Source organism: Haliotis rubra, unplaced genomic scaffold (assembly GCF_003918875.1).
Source record: "Haliotis rubra isolate DU_JTF1 unplaced genomic scaffold, ASM391887v1 Scf14, whole genome shotgun sequence".
In the NCBI taxonomy this organism is placed as follows: Eukaryota; Metazoa; Mollusca; class Gastropoda; order Lepetellida; family Haliotidae; genus Haliotis; species Haliotis rubra.
In genome coordinates, this window is record NW_025765336.1 from 3,240,096 (window position 1) to 3,259,196 (window position 19,101).

The 19,101-nt window shown below is 40.8% G+C and overlaps 1 protein-coding gene across 1 annotated transcript in view; it reads left to right on the forward strand.

Annotated features, from left to right (window-relative positions):
- The window catches only part of LOC124268796 (indole-3-acetaldehyde oxidase-like), a 43,233-nt gene that overhangs the window by 16,693 nt on the left and 7,439 nt on the right, over positions 1–19,101 (forward strand). Inside the window, exons 15-26 of the mRNA XM_046703819.1 lie at positions 725–883; positions 2,871–3,095; positions 3,895–3,984; positions 4,888–4,945; positions 6,399–6,548; positions 6,704–6,783; positions 8,692–8,807; positions 9,942–10,020; positions 14,232–14,346; positions 15,225–15,305; positions 16,185–16,294; positions 18,340–18,453. Coding sequence (XP_046559775.1) covers positions 725–883; positions 2,871–3,095; positions 3,895–3,984; positions 4,888–4,945; positions 6,399–6,548; positions 6,704–6,783; positions 8,692–8,807; positions 9,942–10,020; positions 14,232–14,346; positions 15,225–15,305; positions 16,185–16,294; positions 18,340–18,453 — 1,377 coding nt within the window. The remainder of the gene's footprint in view (positions 1–724; positions 884–2,870; positions 3,096–3,894; positions 3,985–4,887; positions 4,946–6,398; positions 6,549–6,703; positions 6,784–8,691; positions 8,808–9,941; positions 10,021–14,231; positions 14,347–15,224; positions 15,306–16,184; positions 16,295–18,339; positions 18,454–19,101) is intronic.

The following is a 19,101-nucleotide window of genomic DNA, read 5'->3' on the forward strand; positions in this document are numbered from 1 at the left end:
AAATGTTACTTTGCAAGCAAAAATGTTAACAAAGATAATTTTAGGTGTTCCTAAACATTTTTTCACAATATCAAAGACACGTTTTACTTGTTTTCACTAATGCAAATCAGCAGAAAATGTTTTAAAAGACTGAAATTATAGGAATGATTATTTTACAATTACACACTCCACAACGGTTGTTTCCTGTTTTAATAGTTGAATAATGGTGACTTTAAATGGTTTATCTTTGTCTCAAACCAGAATTTTATTTCAACCTTTCTTTTGGACATCTAAATCACTGTTATTGTTTTATTTCGGCATGGACGAAAATAGGACAACTCTTCTGCACAAGATGCATTTCACCTAAATATGAATGCATTTGAGAATTTTTTTTGTGATTTGCATAACGCTGTGTTGTTAAGCTTTTTTTGTAAACTAATACCTTCTAACATATCTTTGATGGTTTTTAAGTAATTCATAAATGTAGGAGGGTAACGTTTCTTTTGGCGTTTAGTGTATATTGGGTTGCAGGTACCTCTCCACCCTGAACAAAAATGTGTCCTACCTCGGCATCAGTGATTGGTACACGCTCTGTTCTTTCCTTCATCATGTTCTCAGCATGTTCCAAAGCACCGCAAGCACAGATTGTCCTCTTAATGTTGGAGAGACACTAGAACTCATACATGTGTAACGGGACTCGAATATTGTAATATGTACACAAACCTCATCCCCTTCTATTCTTCAGTATGTGCTCGGCATGTGTGGTGAGAAGGCAGCGGCAAGATTCCAGAGTGGAGGTACAAACTTGATACGGCCAGTGTCTTCAGGCACTCAGACATATGACACCCGTAAAGACGAATATCCCCTGACTAAGCCAATAGTAAAGGCTGATGCAGACTTACAGGTTGGTATTTTCACTAGCATATGAAAACAGCTGTCAGACAAATATAGGATAGGCATATGCGTTTTGATGCGTTCTTATGTTAGGTTGTTGTAAATGGTTTTGCGCTTGTTGTGGACTTGATTATCATAACCATCCTGTAAACTTCAAGGATGATGAATATGATGGGCTCAACCCGCTTCAACCATTCAACCTTTCAGCTCTAGGCGTTAACCATTTGATGTACAAATGTATCCCATGTCATTCATGATCAGTTTGTCTATTGTATTCATGAAGACAAACCAAGTTCTATGGATTGTCAATTTGCAATGAGTGCCGCGTTTCGATATAGATACTAACACCGTTATCAAGCAAAGGTTACATCAGTCTACTCTGCTCAAATCACTATAGTAATCCTATGTAGATCAACCTTATCAATTGTATATGCTCCCTATACAGCTATGAATATATTCTCCTTGTTCCAACCCTTGTATCACTTGCCTAATAACGGTGTAAGTACCTACACCAAAACGTTACACTCATTGCAATAAAGAAGTCGACTATCCATAGAACTTGGTTTTCCTTCATCTTTACAGCTTCTAAAAATGCCTCTCAAGAGAGATATTGTATTCATGTAATAAAGCCAACGAGATTATGTGCGACAATGGCCAAATTCTTTCCATCGAGCTTGCTATTCAGCAAATAAGCTTTGAAGTCATTTCTCAACAACGTTCTCCACACGGTCTATCCAACAATAAATTCCTCGTCTGAAGATGTTCGTTATGTGCATAGAAACGAGCCCGTGAAGATCCGACTAAAAATGGTCTTAAAAAAACCCATGCTTGTCGTAAGCGGCGATTAACGGGATCGGATGGTCAGACTTGCTGAAACATATTGATTGACACATGTCATCGTATCCCAATTGCACAGATCGATTCTCACGATGTCAATCACAGGTTTATGTGATGACTCGATAATTTACAGACTGCCTTCACATAGCTGGAATACTATTTAATGACACGTTAAGCAAAGCATAAAACAAGACAATATCAATATCTTCCATGATTAGGAAATTGATCCTATTTTGTACTGAGACAACTGTTATCCCATGTCAATGGAACGATCATTACACCCTTACGTCAAAATGTCATCTCCTTGTCTCATCCACTTCACGTCTGTCATGTATAATGTTCCAGACTTCAGGGCGGGTCCAATACGTTGGTGACATTCTAGGTATAATGTTTCAGACTTCAGGGCGGTTCCAGTATGTTGGTGACATTCCAGGTATAATGTTTCAGACTTCAGGACGGGTCCAGTATGTTGGTGACATTCTAGGTATAATGTGTGAGACTTCAGGGCGGGTCCAGTATGTTGGTGACATTCTAGGTATAATGTGTGAGACTTCAGGGCGGGTCCAGTATGTTGGTGACATTCTAGGTATAATGTTTCAGACTTCAGGACGGGTCCAGTATGTTGGTGACATTCAAGGTATAATGTTTTAGACTTCAGGACAGGTCCAGTATGTTGGTGACATTTTAGGTATAATGTTTCAGACTTCATGACAGGTCCAGTATGTTGGTGACATTCTAGGTATAATGTTTCAGACTTCAGGGCGGAGTCCAGTATGTTGGTGACATTCTAGGTACAATGGTTCAGACTTCAGGGCGGGTCCAGTATGTTGGTGACATTCTAGGTATAATGTTTCAGACTTCAGGACGGGTCCAGTATGTTGGTGACATTCAAGGTATAATGTTTTAGACTTCAGGACAGGTCCAGTATGTTGGTGACATTTTAGGTATAATGTTTCAGACTTCATGACAGGTCCAGTATGTTGGTGACATTCTAGGTATAATGTTTCAGACTTCAGGGCGGAGTCCAGTATGTTGGTGACATTCTAGGTACAATGGTTCAGACTTCAGGACGGGTCCAGTATGTTGGTGACATTCTAGGTATAATGTTTCAGACTTCAGGACGAGTCCAGTATGTTGGTGACATTCCAGGTATGTTTCAGACTTCAGGGCGGGTCCAGTATGTTGGTGACATTCCAGGTATAATGTTTCAGAATTCAGGACGGGTCCAGTATGTTGGTGACATTCCAGGTGTAATGTTTCAGACTTCAGGACGGGTCCAGTATGTTGGTGACATTCCTCCAGTTCCAAATGAAGTGTGTGCAGCATTCGTCATCAGCAGCGTTGGCAACGCCGACATCGACACTGTCGACACCTCTGTGGCCATGGTAACCCACACAGATTAAAATAATGACTCATAGATATTCATAATGAAGTTTTTTATGTTATATAAGTCCACCGGGTATAGATGTTAATCATGACATGAACAAAAATACTTTTTGTTGTAAGATCATGAACGCATTTGCATTACAACCGCCTTGGAGACATTCTGGCTCTGCTGTCAAAATATTGTTATATTCTCAGCGTTACGACCACTGCAAGCGAATATGAGACGGTACTTGCACTACAAGTGTAGGATGACTTTGGTTGATGAGGTGCTCATCAGTACTAAATTATACTAAACACATATGATCTGAACAGGATGGGCTTTTCATTTAGTCATTTTCCGTTTAAAGTAGATCTTGGTCCTGTTGTGCCCTAAAAAATTAAAGGTAGCATATCACAAAGTCAACGAAGAAAGGTTGGCTTGATTGGAAGAAGGCATCTTAGTGTTTTCGTTGCAGTACTGTGAACAGGATTGAGTGAGGATAACCGATTATAAAATGGCCTTGAATTCTTCTTCTTTTCTGTCAAGTGCATATGCTTAAAATGCTTGGAGCAGCGGTAATAAATGTTAATACTTTTATATGTCATGTGTAAGATGCTCACAAATCAGGAATCATATAGACCAACATTAGACCGAAATTTGAAATTCAAACCCACGAATTCTGGGTTATGCAAGTGATGCTTTTCTGCAATGTTTTGTATCAATTCTTTAACAGGTAAACATACATGGCTCCAACAAATGTGAAGACGGGAATGTCAAAATAATTTATAACATATTTGATATTGTCTTTGTTTCTACAGTCCTACCCTGGAGTGATTAAATACATCTCCGCAGCTGATATACCAGCGTCAAGGAACAATTTCAGGGCACCACCTGGCGTTGTTGAGGAGGTACTGACAACATTTATACTAGAAACTGTCAGAGGTACAGAGAAGCTGCGTATCTGCGTAAATTACGCAAACATTTATGTGAAAACACAATTCCTACTAAGTCTATTGCGCACAAGTACGCTTGAAATTTTGTAAATACTCATTAAATTTGATCTTACATGTGTACACACAAAAATAGACCAAATAACTGGGGTATGTTGAGAGGTTCTATTTCAGCACATGAACTTGGCAACTTGCAGTCTTTCTAATCGTTTCTCATGTTACAGATAAAATTCATATATCAAACACGTAGACCGACATTTAAACAATACTATATTTTTACAATTTGTTGAAAATGGAAAAATACCCAATTGAGTTTGAGTGACAATTTATTTGCTTTTGCTTACTCAAATGAAAATTAGGATACCCAATTGAGATGAACACAAGCGAGTACATAACTCAATGACCCAAAAGGTTATATGTAGCTCTGAACTGTGTACAGTTGTACCTTCTTCTTTCTGTTCATGTTTCTCGTGTAAGTCCATTGCTACGTTCAAATGTTCTCAGACCATATGGAAAAACAGAATACATGTTCTTTAGTTTCTATATGAAAATATTTTCGATTCTGTATTCACGTTTCCCATAATAAGAATACATATGTGACTGTATGATCATACATGCAACTTTCGACAGAAATAAACAAAGTGAGAAAAACGTTATTCCGACTTTTATAAGTAATAATTCATGTCCTCGAAACCACTTCTAACGATTAATGGCAGCAAGATTTGTTTTTATCATTAGTTTGATTTGAAATTGTAAGTCATTGAAAATTATATGAAATGCATGTTGTTCAAAGATAATACATTTTTCAAAACGTTGTTATAGCTGTTACAAATTATGCATCACCCCCTTTATTTTTCCCAGCTGTTCTGCAGTGGGCGCGTTCTGTACAGTGGACAGCCAATTGGTCTCATCGTGGCAGGTAGAGTTCCTTCTCAAAACAACAGTATATGTACTATATCGTCCTCTAGCTCTGATATACCTGGAATAGTGAGTGAGTTTACTTTTACGCCGGTTTTAGCAATATTCCAGCAATATCACGGCGGGGGACACCTGATATGGGCTTCACACATTGTACCCATGCGGGGAATCGAACCCGGGTCTTCGACGTGACGAGCGAACGCTTTAACCACTAGGCTACCCACCACCCCTATATCTGGAATAGCGATAAGTGCTCTGATAAACAAACAGATAAACAAAGAAAGTATAACGTACCTGAGATGGCTATAGCTTCATAAACACTGATTCGTGGTCTTCATAAAACAAGTAATGTCTGCTATCCTTCCAAATGCATGTTCAGGAAGATGATACATTTGAAATGATTTTAATTCATGTATATTTGTTTTTCCCTCATTTCGTTAGGGACCCAATCTTACTCTTAAGGGTCAAGTTATTGGCATTTGTTTAATCTTAAATTAACTCTTTTGTCTAAATACGTTTACGCGTTTCATGAACATCATGCCTGACAAATCCGAGCGGTATTTTATTTGAACAAAATAATACTTAGCAACGTACGTATACTTGGCCACATTGCATTGTGCCCTGAAGACCGATGGCTGTTAACACATGGACGCACGTACGCACACACACAAACTGACCAAGGCAGTCTCTCGAACGACCAGTGTACCATATGCAGTGCTTGGAGAAGGAAAGCTTGGTCCTTCGCTTGGTTATCTCAAAAGTGTAACAGGAGGCTTTCTGCTTCTCAGAGCAGCCACTTCCCACTTAAACCATCAATGTGGGAATTTGGATCAAAATGTAAATATGAACACCGTGACAATGGATGCCAAGCGCTGGCACAGATTATATTGAGCTATATGATGGCGTGGCTCGATCTCTTCATAACCGTCTTCTCAATTCTTGTCGTTCTGACTCAGAGGTCCATCGATGGTAGGAATATGTACAAAGAGTCATGGAAAATGACGATTATAAACTTCTTCGAAATAGGTAAACAGCCCCAGACGTATCCAAGCCAACAAGTTTGATGGGGCCCTTTTTGGTAACACGAATGAAATTATATACATCATTTGATTTCCTGTCCCTTGTGACACAAAATGTGATTGAGAAGATATTGGGGAAACGGGCGACGAAACGCCAATCTTGCATTTGAATTAGCAAGTTTTCCTACTCCACAATAGACTCGATGCCGTATGTTTGGTATGATTTACTCTTTTGACTGGCACTGGGAGAGTACCGAGGACACTGCGCTGCAGTGATGGGGAGTCTTCCAGGGGGATTCGACTAGGCAGCGCTTCTTAGAAGCCCAACTTGCTTTGTAGGCTGTAACGGAGTAAAGGCTCCATGATGAGGATGAGGGTGATACAGACAAGTCCTTTTTAAGCAATCGATAAGAGAATTATGATGTTTTGTTTCAGTGGACCAACTATCAGCTGACACAGCAGCCAGCATGGTGAAGGTTACCTACAAGAACGTCCAGCCTCCCATAATTACAATGGAAGATGCTATTCAGAAGAAATCCATATTTCCAAATGTTGCCCAGGAGTATAAAGTCGGTGATGCTGCAGGTAGCTAGTTTTTCTGTAGATATATGTATAAGTTTATTAAGCTGAATCTGGTTGCATAAATACTTTAAAGGATGCAATTTTATTGTTTCACTTGTTTATTTGAGCAATATACTGAATTGATGAGATGAAGTATTCAATGTTCTTGTGTTCTTTAGCTGCAATAGCCGGGTCTGACAAACAGATAACTGGCAGTGTCAAGATAAAACATCAGTACCATTTCCACCTGGAAAGACAGGTCAGTGGTGCATGTAAAGCTAGCGTCCATATTTAGCATGGACTTACAACACAGTCCCTGTCTCACAGTCCCGAAACCACATCATTTCCCTACTGCCTAGCTCTCCCTGCAATGCTAAAGCCCTAAATGAAGCAAGTCTGATTCTCAGGTTTGGAATCTCCCATCTCCTTGATAATTTAAATGGAATTTTATTCAGAGACTAAGCGTTAGTCTACGTTCATTAAACCCGTGAAGGTCCGGGTTAGAATATTGGCCTTCAGTAACCCATGCTTGTCGTAAGAGGCGACTAACGGGATCGGGTGTCAGGCTCGCTGACTTGGTTGACACATGTCATCGGTTCCCAATTGCGCAGATCGATGCTCATGTTGTTGATCACTGGATTGTCTGGTCCAGATTATTTACAGACCGCCGCCATATAGCTGGAATATTGCTGAGTGCGTCGTAAAACTAAACTCACTCACTCACTCAACGTTCATTAGTATTAACGTCATGGCAAATGTTTCCAAGTATGGAAGAACAAGTCAAGAGTTTCTCCCCGTTCGGCGCCATTCCAGTCAAAATGGATGCAGAAATGAGTATTACATATTGCATTGATGGGAAGAATTTGATTAATGTAGTTATATTTCCTACTTTATCGATTACATTAATTTTTTTACTTAGTCAATTTCATTTGTATGCTTCATGGTAATAAACGACGGTATGATGATTCCCCCATAGTGACGTAGATAAGCTTCCTTCATAATCAATGACGGTCTAAAGGGCATTGTCGCGTTACTTGTCACACTTGTAACGGTTTGTATTTCACAAATGATATAATTACAGCCTCTGTGATCAGTAACGTCCGTCTTGTTCCTGCTTTCTTTGTTTCGATTGCTAATTTATCTGTGTCGAAGACACGCTTTCTGCTAATTATTGACGTAGCAAGGCCTATTACTCAATATCAGTTACGTTGTTTAATTAATAAAACTCGTATGCTTCCTGCTTAAGTAATAACTTGAAAACGTCATGTTGAAATATGTTGTTGCACTTTCTAATGAACGACGTAGTTACGACTCCGACATAATGAATGACTTACCTACGCTTTGTACTTAAACAATAATTTAGCTGAGTTGGGCTATGCATAATGCTCTGTGTTACTTTCCTGGTACAGGCTATGCATGTTGTCTGTGAAACGCGTGGCATATCCTTGTATCATTAGGAGATTGCACAATGCTCATGCTACTTGAACATGTCCGTGTACAGGTTATGCCTAATATACCGTAACACACAGCATGGTTGGTATTCGTTATAGTCAGTTTGCAGTGAAAACGTACCGATGAATTTCACTTTAAACAAAAGGTAATCAAATAAAGTGAATTAAGATTGCGAATCCTCATATCTTTACCTTTTGCCAATTGAACATGAAAAATCTCAGAATTTTATTCAGCTTAGGATAAAAGTTGTTTAACAAACGATCATAGTTTCAAATCGCTATTATTGGTTTGTATTACAAGGGGGTATGCACATTAAATGAAACTCCGAGAACACGTAAGGTTGGTGTAAATTAACGCTCATCACGTACCTCACGTGCATTTGTTTCACTGTCCTACTACTGCGCGTACCCCCTTGTAATACAAACCAATAATAACGATTTGAATCTATGATCGTTTGTTAAACAACTTTTATCATAAGTTGAATACAATTCTGAGAGTTAAATGTTCAATTGGCAAGGTAATATTATAAGGATTCGCAATCTTAATTTCACTTTATTTGATTTACCTTTTCGTTTAAAGTGAAATTCATCGGTACATTTTCACTGCAAACAGACTATAAGCATGATGCATACTGTTACATGTATCCTTGCATACCTGGTAGAGGCTATGTAGAATCCAGCTGGCAGCTGCTGTATAAGTGTAAATGTACTTCCAGTTCTGCCTGTGCTACCCAGCAGAGGATGGGGTGGGTGTCCATCTCCACTGCCCAACACAGTGGTCGGATTCTGTACAGCAGGCCGTTGCTGCAATGCTTAACATAAAGGAAAGCAGGTACATACTAGCGGTTTGCTTTTAAACGTCATAATAGATGGCAGATGGCGGATCGTCATACTAATATATAGTCATGCTGGCTGGGAGATCGTCATACTAATATATAGTCAGGCTGGGTGGCAGATCGTCATACTAATATATAGTCAGGCTGGATGGCAGATCGTCATACTAATATATAGTCATGTTGGAGGGCAGATCGTCATACTAATATATAGTCAGGCTGGGTGGCAGATCGTCATACTAATATATATTTAGGCTGGACGGCAGATCGTCATACTAATATATAGTCATGTTGGATGGCAGATCGTAATCCTAATATATGGTCATGCTGGGTGACATATCGTCATACTAATATATAGTCATTCTGTGTGGCAGATCATCATACTAATATATTATATAGTCATGATTACTAAATTAAAATGTCTTCTTTGTAAATTTGATTAGGCAGGACATATGTTTACATATTATATTTTCAAGTGTAAGTGTCAAGGTCAAACGTCTTGGAGGAGCCTTTGGAGCGAAGATAACTCGTGCCAACCTGCCAGCGTGCCGCTGCTATCGCCACATACATCACGAGAAGGTGGGTTGAATTCTATTAATAATTACTATATAAATAAAGAATTTGTCTACTTGCTCAGCCTTAAGACCAAATGAGAACTGAATCCAGCAACCACGGATCTGCGCCAGATCTGACGGGGTATTTGCGGCCATCACTGCTTATGAGTGATCCATTCATATATTCTTCATTTTCCCTTTTATGCACTTGTTTCGTCAGGACCCGTGAAGATCCGGGTTAGAATTGATCTTCAGGAACCCATGCTTGTCGTAAGAGGCGACTAACGGGATTGGGTGGTCAGGCCCGCTGACTTGGTTGACACATGTCATCGTATCACAACTGTGTAGATCGATGCTCATGATGATGATGATGATCACTGGATTGTCTGGTCCAGACTAGATTATTTGCAAACCGCCGCCTTATAGCTCTAAACTCACTCACTCACACTGTTTCGTCAGATCATACATAAACTACAGGATTGATTGGTTGGTTAGTTGGTTGATTGATTGTGGAGAGGTGTGGTCGATATTAGTGCCAGTGTCATCCTGGATGAAACAATCTACGACTCAAACTTTCAGACCTGTCCGCCTGTCGGTGGACCTCCACACCAACATGAAGGCAGTCGGGGGACGTTTTCCGTATCTGGCGACTTACACAGTAAGAGATAATTGGCCATTTTTATCCAGCGGCAACCACATCTCATTACTCTGTGATGTTCCTCTGTTACCACATATACTCTCCCAAAAAAGAAACGCATCATGAAAATAGCAATTTCATGTAGCAATGAATTAAAACGTTATTCATTTTACAAAAGCTTTTGCTCTGTTTATGAGTCCTATGGTGTTTATGTTTTGAAACATCACAACAAAACGCACCATCCGTAAAATACCCGTATTTAACAGCATGATTTTCAATTTCGGCGTGTAGTGTCACAGAATACACAATTCACATGCAATGCACGTGAAAGTTGGGGATGAGATAGTCTCAATGATGGGTATAAAAGGTTGATCGCTGTCTGTCGATTATCAACTGTATTTGGAATATTGTTGACGAACGCAAAATGCCACGTCTAAGTGAAGCCAACCGTCATATCGCCATTCGTTTGCTTGAAGTTGGCCAGTCTCAACGTGCAGTTGCCCGACGCATGAATGTTCACCAAAGCACCATTTCACGGCTCTGGGAGAGATATCGCCGGCAGAGTGCGGTAGCAGATGCCCCTCGTAATGGGCGACCTCGAGCGACCACTGCGGCGCAGGATCGCTACATCCGGGTACATTACCTGCGTCATCGAACAGCTACGGCGACCAGTACCGCTCGACAAATACCCGGATTGAGGAGACTTTCTACACAGACCGTCAGGAACAGGTTGAGAGAGGCTGGTTTACGTGCCAGAAGACCTTATTTTGGCCCTGTGCTTCGACAACAACATCGTCGACATCGAGTTCAATGGTGCACCAACGTTCAGGCCTGGAACCTACCGAATTGGCGTAGAATCTGGTTCAGTGATGAATCACGATTTCCATTGGAACGACGCGATGGAAGAATGCGGGTGTACAGACGTCAACGTGAACCTTTCGCCGACGCTTGCGTTCCCCAGGTGGACAGATTCGGCCGGGACAGTGTTATGATATGGGGAGCGATCACCTGCCGTAGGAGAAGTGATTTGATGATGATCCAGGGCAACCTGACAGCTCAACGGTACTGTCACGAAATCCTACGCCCATACCTCCTTCCAATCATTGATCGCCAGAGGGAGTTGTTTCAACAGGACAATGCCAGGCCCCACACAGCACGTCACACTAGAGACTTCCTTCAGAACCACAACATCAATGTGCTCCCCTGGCCCTCAAGATCACCGGACTTAAACCCGATCGAACATCTGTGGCATACCCTGGACAGACGGGTGCGACGCCGTAACCCTCAGCCCCAGACACTTCAGCAACTCGCACAGGCACTACAGGCAGAGTGGGCTGCGATTGGGCAACTCGAGATTCTGAGACTTATTCGTTCGATGCCGAGGCGATGCCGTGCAGTTCTGGATGCCCACGGTGGTCACACGAGGTATTGACTTCAGCGCCACCACATGTCTCCATGTGACACTGAAACTGACTTCCCTCGAGTTGGTGCCAAAGACGGATAAGTCTGCATTCCCAGTGTGCAATTTCGCTATATTTCATTGACTCATCAAGCCTACAAGATGTTTCAAAATAAACATAAAAAAAAGTTGAAATTCCTATATGCGTTTCTTTTTTGGGAGAGTATATTATTACTGTGATGTTCCTCTGTAACCACATCTCATTACTCTTTGAAGTTCCTCTGTAACCACATCTCATCACTCTGTGATGTTCCTCTGTAACCACATCTAATAACTCTGTGATGTTCCTCTGTAACCACATCTCATTACTTAGTGAAGTTCCTCTGTAACCATATCTCATTACTCTGTGATGTTCCTCTGTAACCACATCTCATTACTCTTTGAAGTTCCTCTGTAACCACATCTCATTACTTAGTGATGTTCCTGTGTAACCATATCTCATTACTCTGTGATGTTTCTCTGTAAACATATCTCATTACTCTTTGATGTTCCTCTGTAACTACATCTCATTACTCTGTGATGTTCCTCTGTAACCATATCTCATCACTCTGTGAAGTTCCTCTGTAGCCATATCTCATTACTCTCTGATGTTCCTCTGTAATCACATCTCATTACTCTGTGAAGTTCCTCTGTAACCACATCTCATTACTCTGTGCTGTTCCTCTGTAACCACATCTCATTACTCTTTGATGTTCCTCTGTAACTCCATCTCATTACTCTGTGATTTTCCTCTGTAACCATATTTCATTACTCTGTGAAGTTCCTCTGTAACCATATCTCATTACTCTGTGAAGTTCCTCTGTAATTACATCTCATTTCTCTGTGATGTTCCTCTGTAACCATATCTCATCACTCTGTGAAGTTCCTCTGTAGCCATATCTCATTACTCTGTGATGTTCCTCTGTAACCACATCTCATTACTCTGTGATGTTCCTCTGTGACCACATCTCATTACTCTGTGATGTTCCTCTGTAACCATATCTCATCACTCTGTGAAGTTCCTCTGTAACCATATCTCATTACTCTGTGATGTTCCTCCGTAACCACATCTCATTACTCTGTGATGTTCCTGTGTAACCACATCTCACTACTCTGTGATGTTCCTCTGTAACCACATCTCATTACTCTGTGATGTTCCTCTGTAACTACATCTAATTACTCTGTGATGTTCCTCTGTAACCACATCTCATTACTCTGTGATGTTCCTCTGTAACCACATCTCATTACTCTGTGATGTTCCTCTGTAACCACATCTAATTACTCTGTGATGTTCCTCTGTAACCACATCTCATTACTCTGTGATGTTCCTCTGTAACCATATCTCATCACTCTGTGAAGTTCCTCTGTAACCATATCTCATTACTCTGTGATGTTCCTCTGTAACCACATCTCATTACTCTGTGATGTTCCTCTGTAACCATATCTCATTACTCTTTGAAGTTCCTCTGTAACCATATCTCATTACTCTGTGATGTTCCTCTGTAACCACATCTCATTACTCTGTGATGTTCCTCTGTTACCACATCTCATTACTCTGTGATGTTCCTCTGTAACCATATCTCATTACTCTGTGATTTTCCTCTGTAATCACATCTCTTTACTCTGTGATTTTCCTCTGTAACTACATCTCATTACTCTGTGACGTTCCTGTGTAACCATATCTCATTACTCTGTGATGTTCCCCTGTAACCACATCTCATTACTCTGTGATGTTCCTCTGTAACCATATCTCATTACTCTGTGATGTTCCTCTGTAACCACATCTCATTACTCTGTGATGTTCCTCTGTAACCACATCTCATTACTCTGTGATGTTCCTCTGTAACCACATCTCATTACTCTTTGAAGTTCCTCTGTAACCACATCTCATTACTCTGTGATTTTCCTCTGTAACCACATCTCATTACTTAGTGAAGTTCCTCTGTAACCACATCTCATTACTCTGTGATGTTCCTCTGTAACCATATCTCTTGACTCTGTGATGTTCCTCTGTAACCATATCTCATTGCTCTGTGATGTTCCTGTGTAACCATATCTCATTACTCTGTGATGTTCCTCTGTAACCACTACTCATTACTCTGTGATGTTCCTCTGTAACTACATCTCATTACTCTGTGATGTTCCTCTGTAACCATATCTCATTACTCTGTGATGTTCCTGTGTAACCATATCTCATTACTCTGTGATGTTCCTCTGTAACCACATCTCATTACTCTGTGATGTTCCTCTGTAACCACATCTCATTACTCTGTGATGTTCCTCTGTAACCATATCTCATTACTCTGTGATTTTCCTCTGTAACCACATCTCTTTACTCTGTGATTTTCCTCTGTAACCACATCTCATTACTCTGTGATGTTCCTGTGTAACCATATCTCATTACTCTGTGATGTTCCCCTGTAACCACATCTCATTACTCTGTGATGTTCCTCTGTAACCATATCTCATTACTCTGTGATGTTCCCCTGTAACCACATCTCATTACTCTGTGATGTTCCTCTGTAACCATATCTCATTACTCTGTGATTTTCCTCTGTAACCACATCTCATTACTCTGTGATGTTCCTAGGTAACCACATCTCATTACTTAGTGAAGTTCCTCTGTTGCCAGATCCCATCACTTTGATGTTCCTTTTTAACCATGTCTCATCACTGACTTCCTCATATTGTTTCTGTAATATCACTCAGTCATGTTTCTCTGTAACCATGTCTCATCACTCACCTACTCATATTGTTTCTGGAATATCACTCAGTTAAGTTTCTCTGTAACCAGGTCGGGGTCAACAATGATGGAAAACTGAATGGCATCCAACTGACGACCAATGCTGACTGTGGAGCAACACCCAATGACTGTTCACTTGCGGGATTTCCCGACTTCATGGACAATGGTAATACAGGAACACTACCAAAACACTTCAAGAAATAGTGTTATTTCATTTGGATTGTAAAAGGTTTCAGATATACAAATATGTAAAAATAACTATAGAAACTTTTAAAATGAAGATATAATATTCTTTTGGATGATTTTTTTACTTTAACTCATTTTTAACTCAAAACGTGGGATGACTGGCATGATCAGACACATTGCAATGGTAACTGCTTCTGTTCCGATTAGTCTCTCTATTATCTGCAACAATAGTGAGTAATGGTGTTGGAAATTGGTTGAAATCTCAAAATTGATGATTGGTTTATTACAACCGATCAATCATCGAAAATAATTGGTTAGCGTCATTAATGAAATTTGTTAATGCACATAAAAATATGGAAAAAACATGTAGTTTTTATGGTTTTTTTGGCAAAATTTCACATCTTTAAAGGATGACTAGTATGTCAGGAACATAAATTTCTTGGAGTCTCTAAGATAAATTCAATCATGACTTGAAACGAGCTTGTAGTGCTTATGAAATGTAACAGACAAAACCAACCTTTTGAAAAATATTGTTTATGAAAACAAGTGTTCCAGAATTGTTTGTGTTCGATTATGAGAAAACATGATCGATTGCTTAGTCGCTTAGTCACTGCGACCAATCTTCGATTATTTCAATTCATCGGACCACCACTAGTGAGTAAGGTTTTACACCGCTTTTAACAATATTCCAGCAATATCACGGCGGGGGACACCAGAAACGGGCTTCACACATTGTACCCATGTGGGGAATCGAACCCGGATCTTCAGCGTGACGAGCGGACGCTTTAACCATTAGGCTACCCCCACCGCCCCTCTGCTGGGTATAGGGTATCTTCATGAATATTTCCATTTTTTCAGCCTACTACTGTCCAGCATGGGATTTCAAGCCAGTAGCCCTGAAGACAAATCTCCCAGCAAACACATTCTGCAGATCGCCAGGTAGTTTATTTGTTTGTTTGTTTGCTTGTTCATCACCGCACTCGCATCTCACAACAAGCATGGGCAGTTGAAGATCGATTCAAACCGAATCTTCACTGAGAAGCCAGGTGGTACTCCCATCCTATAACATGTGCATTGATAAAGCAGAAAAATATAATCGATCTGGCGAGACTTTGTTTCAGCAATTCATTTCATGAACTGTATTGCCCATGGCAATACGGGTGTAAGAGTATATTAATCAAGTCCAAGACACAGATTTCCTGATTGCTCCAATACTTTCGTCATAAAAACACCTCTCCATTTTAAAAAAGGCAGACAAACGGGGGTTGAACGATAATTTGGTGATACCCACGATCTTGCAAGTACCTTTCACACATCATCAGTAATGTTTCTACTGTAAATATATTGTGAAACGTCCAATCTGACGAACATTGGGTTTGCGAATATATTTCTTGCCCATTGAGTCGATCCTATTCTTTTCTATTCGGGTTAGAATTGGTCTTCAGTAGCCCATGCTTGTAGTAAATAGTGACTTCCGGGATATGTTTGACACATGTCATCGTATCCCAATTTCGTAGATGGATGACCATACTGTTGATCACTAGATTGTCTGGTCCGGACTCGATTATTTACACACCACCGCCATATAGATGGAATGCTGCAGAGTGCGGCATTAAACAACAAACCAACCACCCAAATCCAATGCTTTGAAGACAATAAAAGGAAAAACATAACAAACTCAGAATACAAAGATTTTAAAATCTCCGTTGATCAGTATGACTATAACCATGATCTTCACGTCATGTTTTGGCTAGTATTTTGAGTAATTATTCAGAAGGAAGTTTATACTTGTTGACTAGTTGACTTGTCTTCTTCCAGGAACCCTACCTTGCATATTCATCATGGAAGCGATGATGGATCACGTCGCCAAGGAATTGAACATGGATCCGTTGGAGTTCAGGAAGATAAACCTATTCACCAAAGGCCAAGTGAGTTAATTTTAGACAACACTTCCCATCATCCAGCTTTCGAAATTAACGTCGGTCCTTAGGCCCGAAGCCGACTGAAAACCACTCGGACCCACAGCTATTGTTTTCTGCAGGTCCTTATGACCGACAGCTTTTTTATCCCGAATAACTAAGAGTATTATTATTATTATTAAATTATAGGGCCTACACATTCTGATCCGGACCCACAACCTTTTATGGTTCTGGGCCCCGTTCCACAAAGCGATCGTAGCGCTAAGATGATCGTAGCTCCCATACTTTAACATAGACTTACGACAGTCGTAGCGCTAAGATGATCGTAACTCTCGTACTTTAACATAGACTTACGACAGTCGTAGCGCTAAGATGATCGTAACTCCCATACTTTTAACATAGACTTACGACAGTCATAGCGCTAAGATGATCGTAACTCCCATACTTAAACATAGGCTTACGACAGTCGTAGCGCTAAGATGATCGTAACTCCTATACTTTAACGTAGACTTACGACAGTCGTAGACGCTACGATCGCTTTGAGGAACGGGGCCCAGGGTCCTAAGGGTCTGCAGTTTTCAAGGTTAAGTGCAAACACTGCCATCATCTACACAAGCATTTGCTTTCCATCCGTGAAGATCCTGGTTGGGTCTTCAGCAACCCATGCTTGCCGTAAGAGGCGACTAACGGGAAGGTGGTCAGGCTCGCTGTCTTCGTTGACACATGTCAGCTTGACTCCTGAGAGTTTCTAGGACTTGAGTCCTGCCCCACAACGAAGCACATGTGACACATGTGGTCTCACCTTAGGCAAGTGAGTTTGTTCAAAATTGTCTCTGTTCACCCAGCAGGAAAATGGGTACCCGGTGGAAAAAGTCATATGACTATAACCTTCTAGCGCCTAACAGGCAGCTTGGGTTATCCGGGGTAATAATGTGCTGTACCTTGATTGTTAGCGCTATGAGCATACCTAGTGTGGAGTTTGGCGCTATATAAATGGACACGTTATTATTATGTCATACTATCCCAGTCGCGTAGATAGATGCTCGTGCTAGTGGTGAAGAGAGAGCTAAAACGAAACATCTGGAGAAGGAAGATCAAATGGTAAGACGAACGCATGGTAACTAATACTTGACTCATGATGTTGATCACAGGATTGTCTGGTCCTGGCTCCATTATTTACAGACCATATTGGGAGAGCGGAAGGTCGCGGGTTCGATCCCCGACTGCGCCATACCAAAAGACGTTAAAATATGGTACTTGTTGGTCCCTGCCTGGCGCTCGGCATTAATGGGTACAGCAAGTACTGGTCGGCTCGGAGTCAGTATAATGTGTCTCAGTGGGGTATTCATGCTTCACTGCGGCATGGTATCTCAGTGGGCTAGCACTATAAAACCAGCTTCAGTCTGGGCTAGTACAAGCAGCCGCACATACACACACACACGCATGCACGTCGTCATATGAGCGAAATATTCTCAAGCACAACGTTAAACCCAATTTCACCTCACCTCACCTCACCTCACAGACCATTTTGCTGGAGCAAACAATCAAAAACCTTACTGTACTAGCTCATAGAGAATAGGGGCGGTGGGGTAGCCTAATGGTTAAAGCGTTGGCTCGTCACGCCGAAGACCCGGGTTCGATTCCCCACATGGGCACAATGTGTTAAGCCCATTTCTGGTGTCCCCCGCCGTGATATTGCTGGAATATTGCTAAAAGCGGCGTAAAACTAAACTCAGTCAGTCAGTCAGTCATAGAGAATAGAGTTGGATGGGCGTTGTGAAGCTCTGCACTCAACAATATTCCAGCTATACGGTGGCGTGATGTAAATAATCGAGCCTGGACCAGACAATCCAGTAATCAACATCATAAGCATAGATCTACGCAATTGGGATACGATGACGTGTGTCAACCAAGTCAGCGAACCTGATCACCCGATCCCGTCGTCGCCATTTACGACAAGCATGGGTTGTTAAAGATGAATTCTAACCCGGGTCTTCACGGGTTCACAGAGACAAGTTTTGGCAATTAGTCTCATTTTTATTTTTGTTCCTCAGAAATCGGCCTTTGGACTGGTTCTGAAGTACTGCAACATCAAGGATATTGTCGCCCAGCTTGAGACGTCAGCCGATGTCACAGCAAGAAAGAAGCAAATCGCTGCATTCAATCAGGTGCAAACATCTTTATTTTATTTTACATTGAAACAAGATTAAAATATCAAATTAACTTCATAACATAACTCGACAAAACTGAAAAACCAGTACCCGAGAATTAAGTGTAATTTCAGTACATAACATTCTTTAGCACATACTTCAGACATAACGGCGTTGGCTACTACAAGACTTAAAAATTTAGCATGGTCAGAGCTTGGTTTGTCTGTCAAAATCTCCTGATTAGAAAATGATGGTTCAGATGGTCACATGATGTCCACCTACATCTGGTATTGAGTTCGTGGGTAAATAAGATCCCAAGCATCCTTTGACTTACATACTTTAAAGAACAGGCGCTTTTCACAAGCTGCCTTAGTACAATACAACATTAGTGCTAAGTCTGTTGGAAGTCTATGTTAAGGTGTGGTGGTACGATAACCTTAGTGCTAAGGTGGTTTTATCCAGCAGCACATATAAAACCATCCTCGATAATCTCCAGGGTATACGTTCCGATAGAGATTTATCGGAATGTATATCCTTGAGATTATCGAGGATGATCTAAAAATGAACATTTCTTTTTGAGGTTGTAAGATCAACAATTTTGTGTTCTTAATGTTCGTAAAAATATGCAGTATAAAAACGGCTTTGCTTTGAATATCGGCAAATATA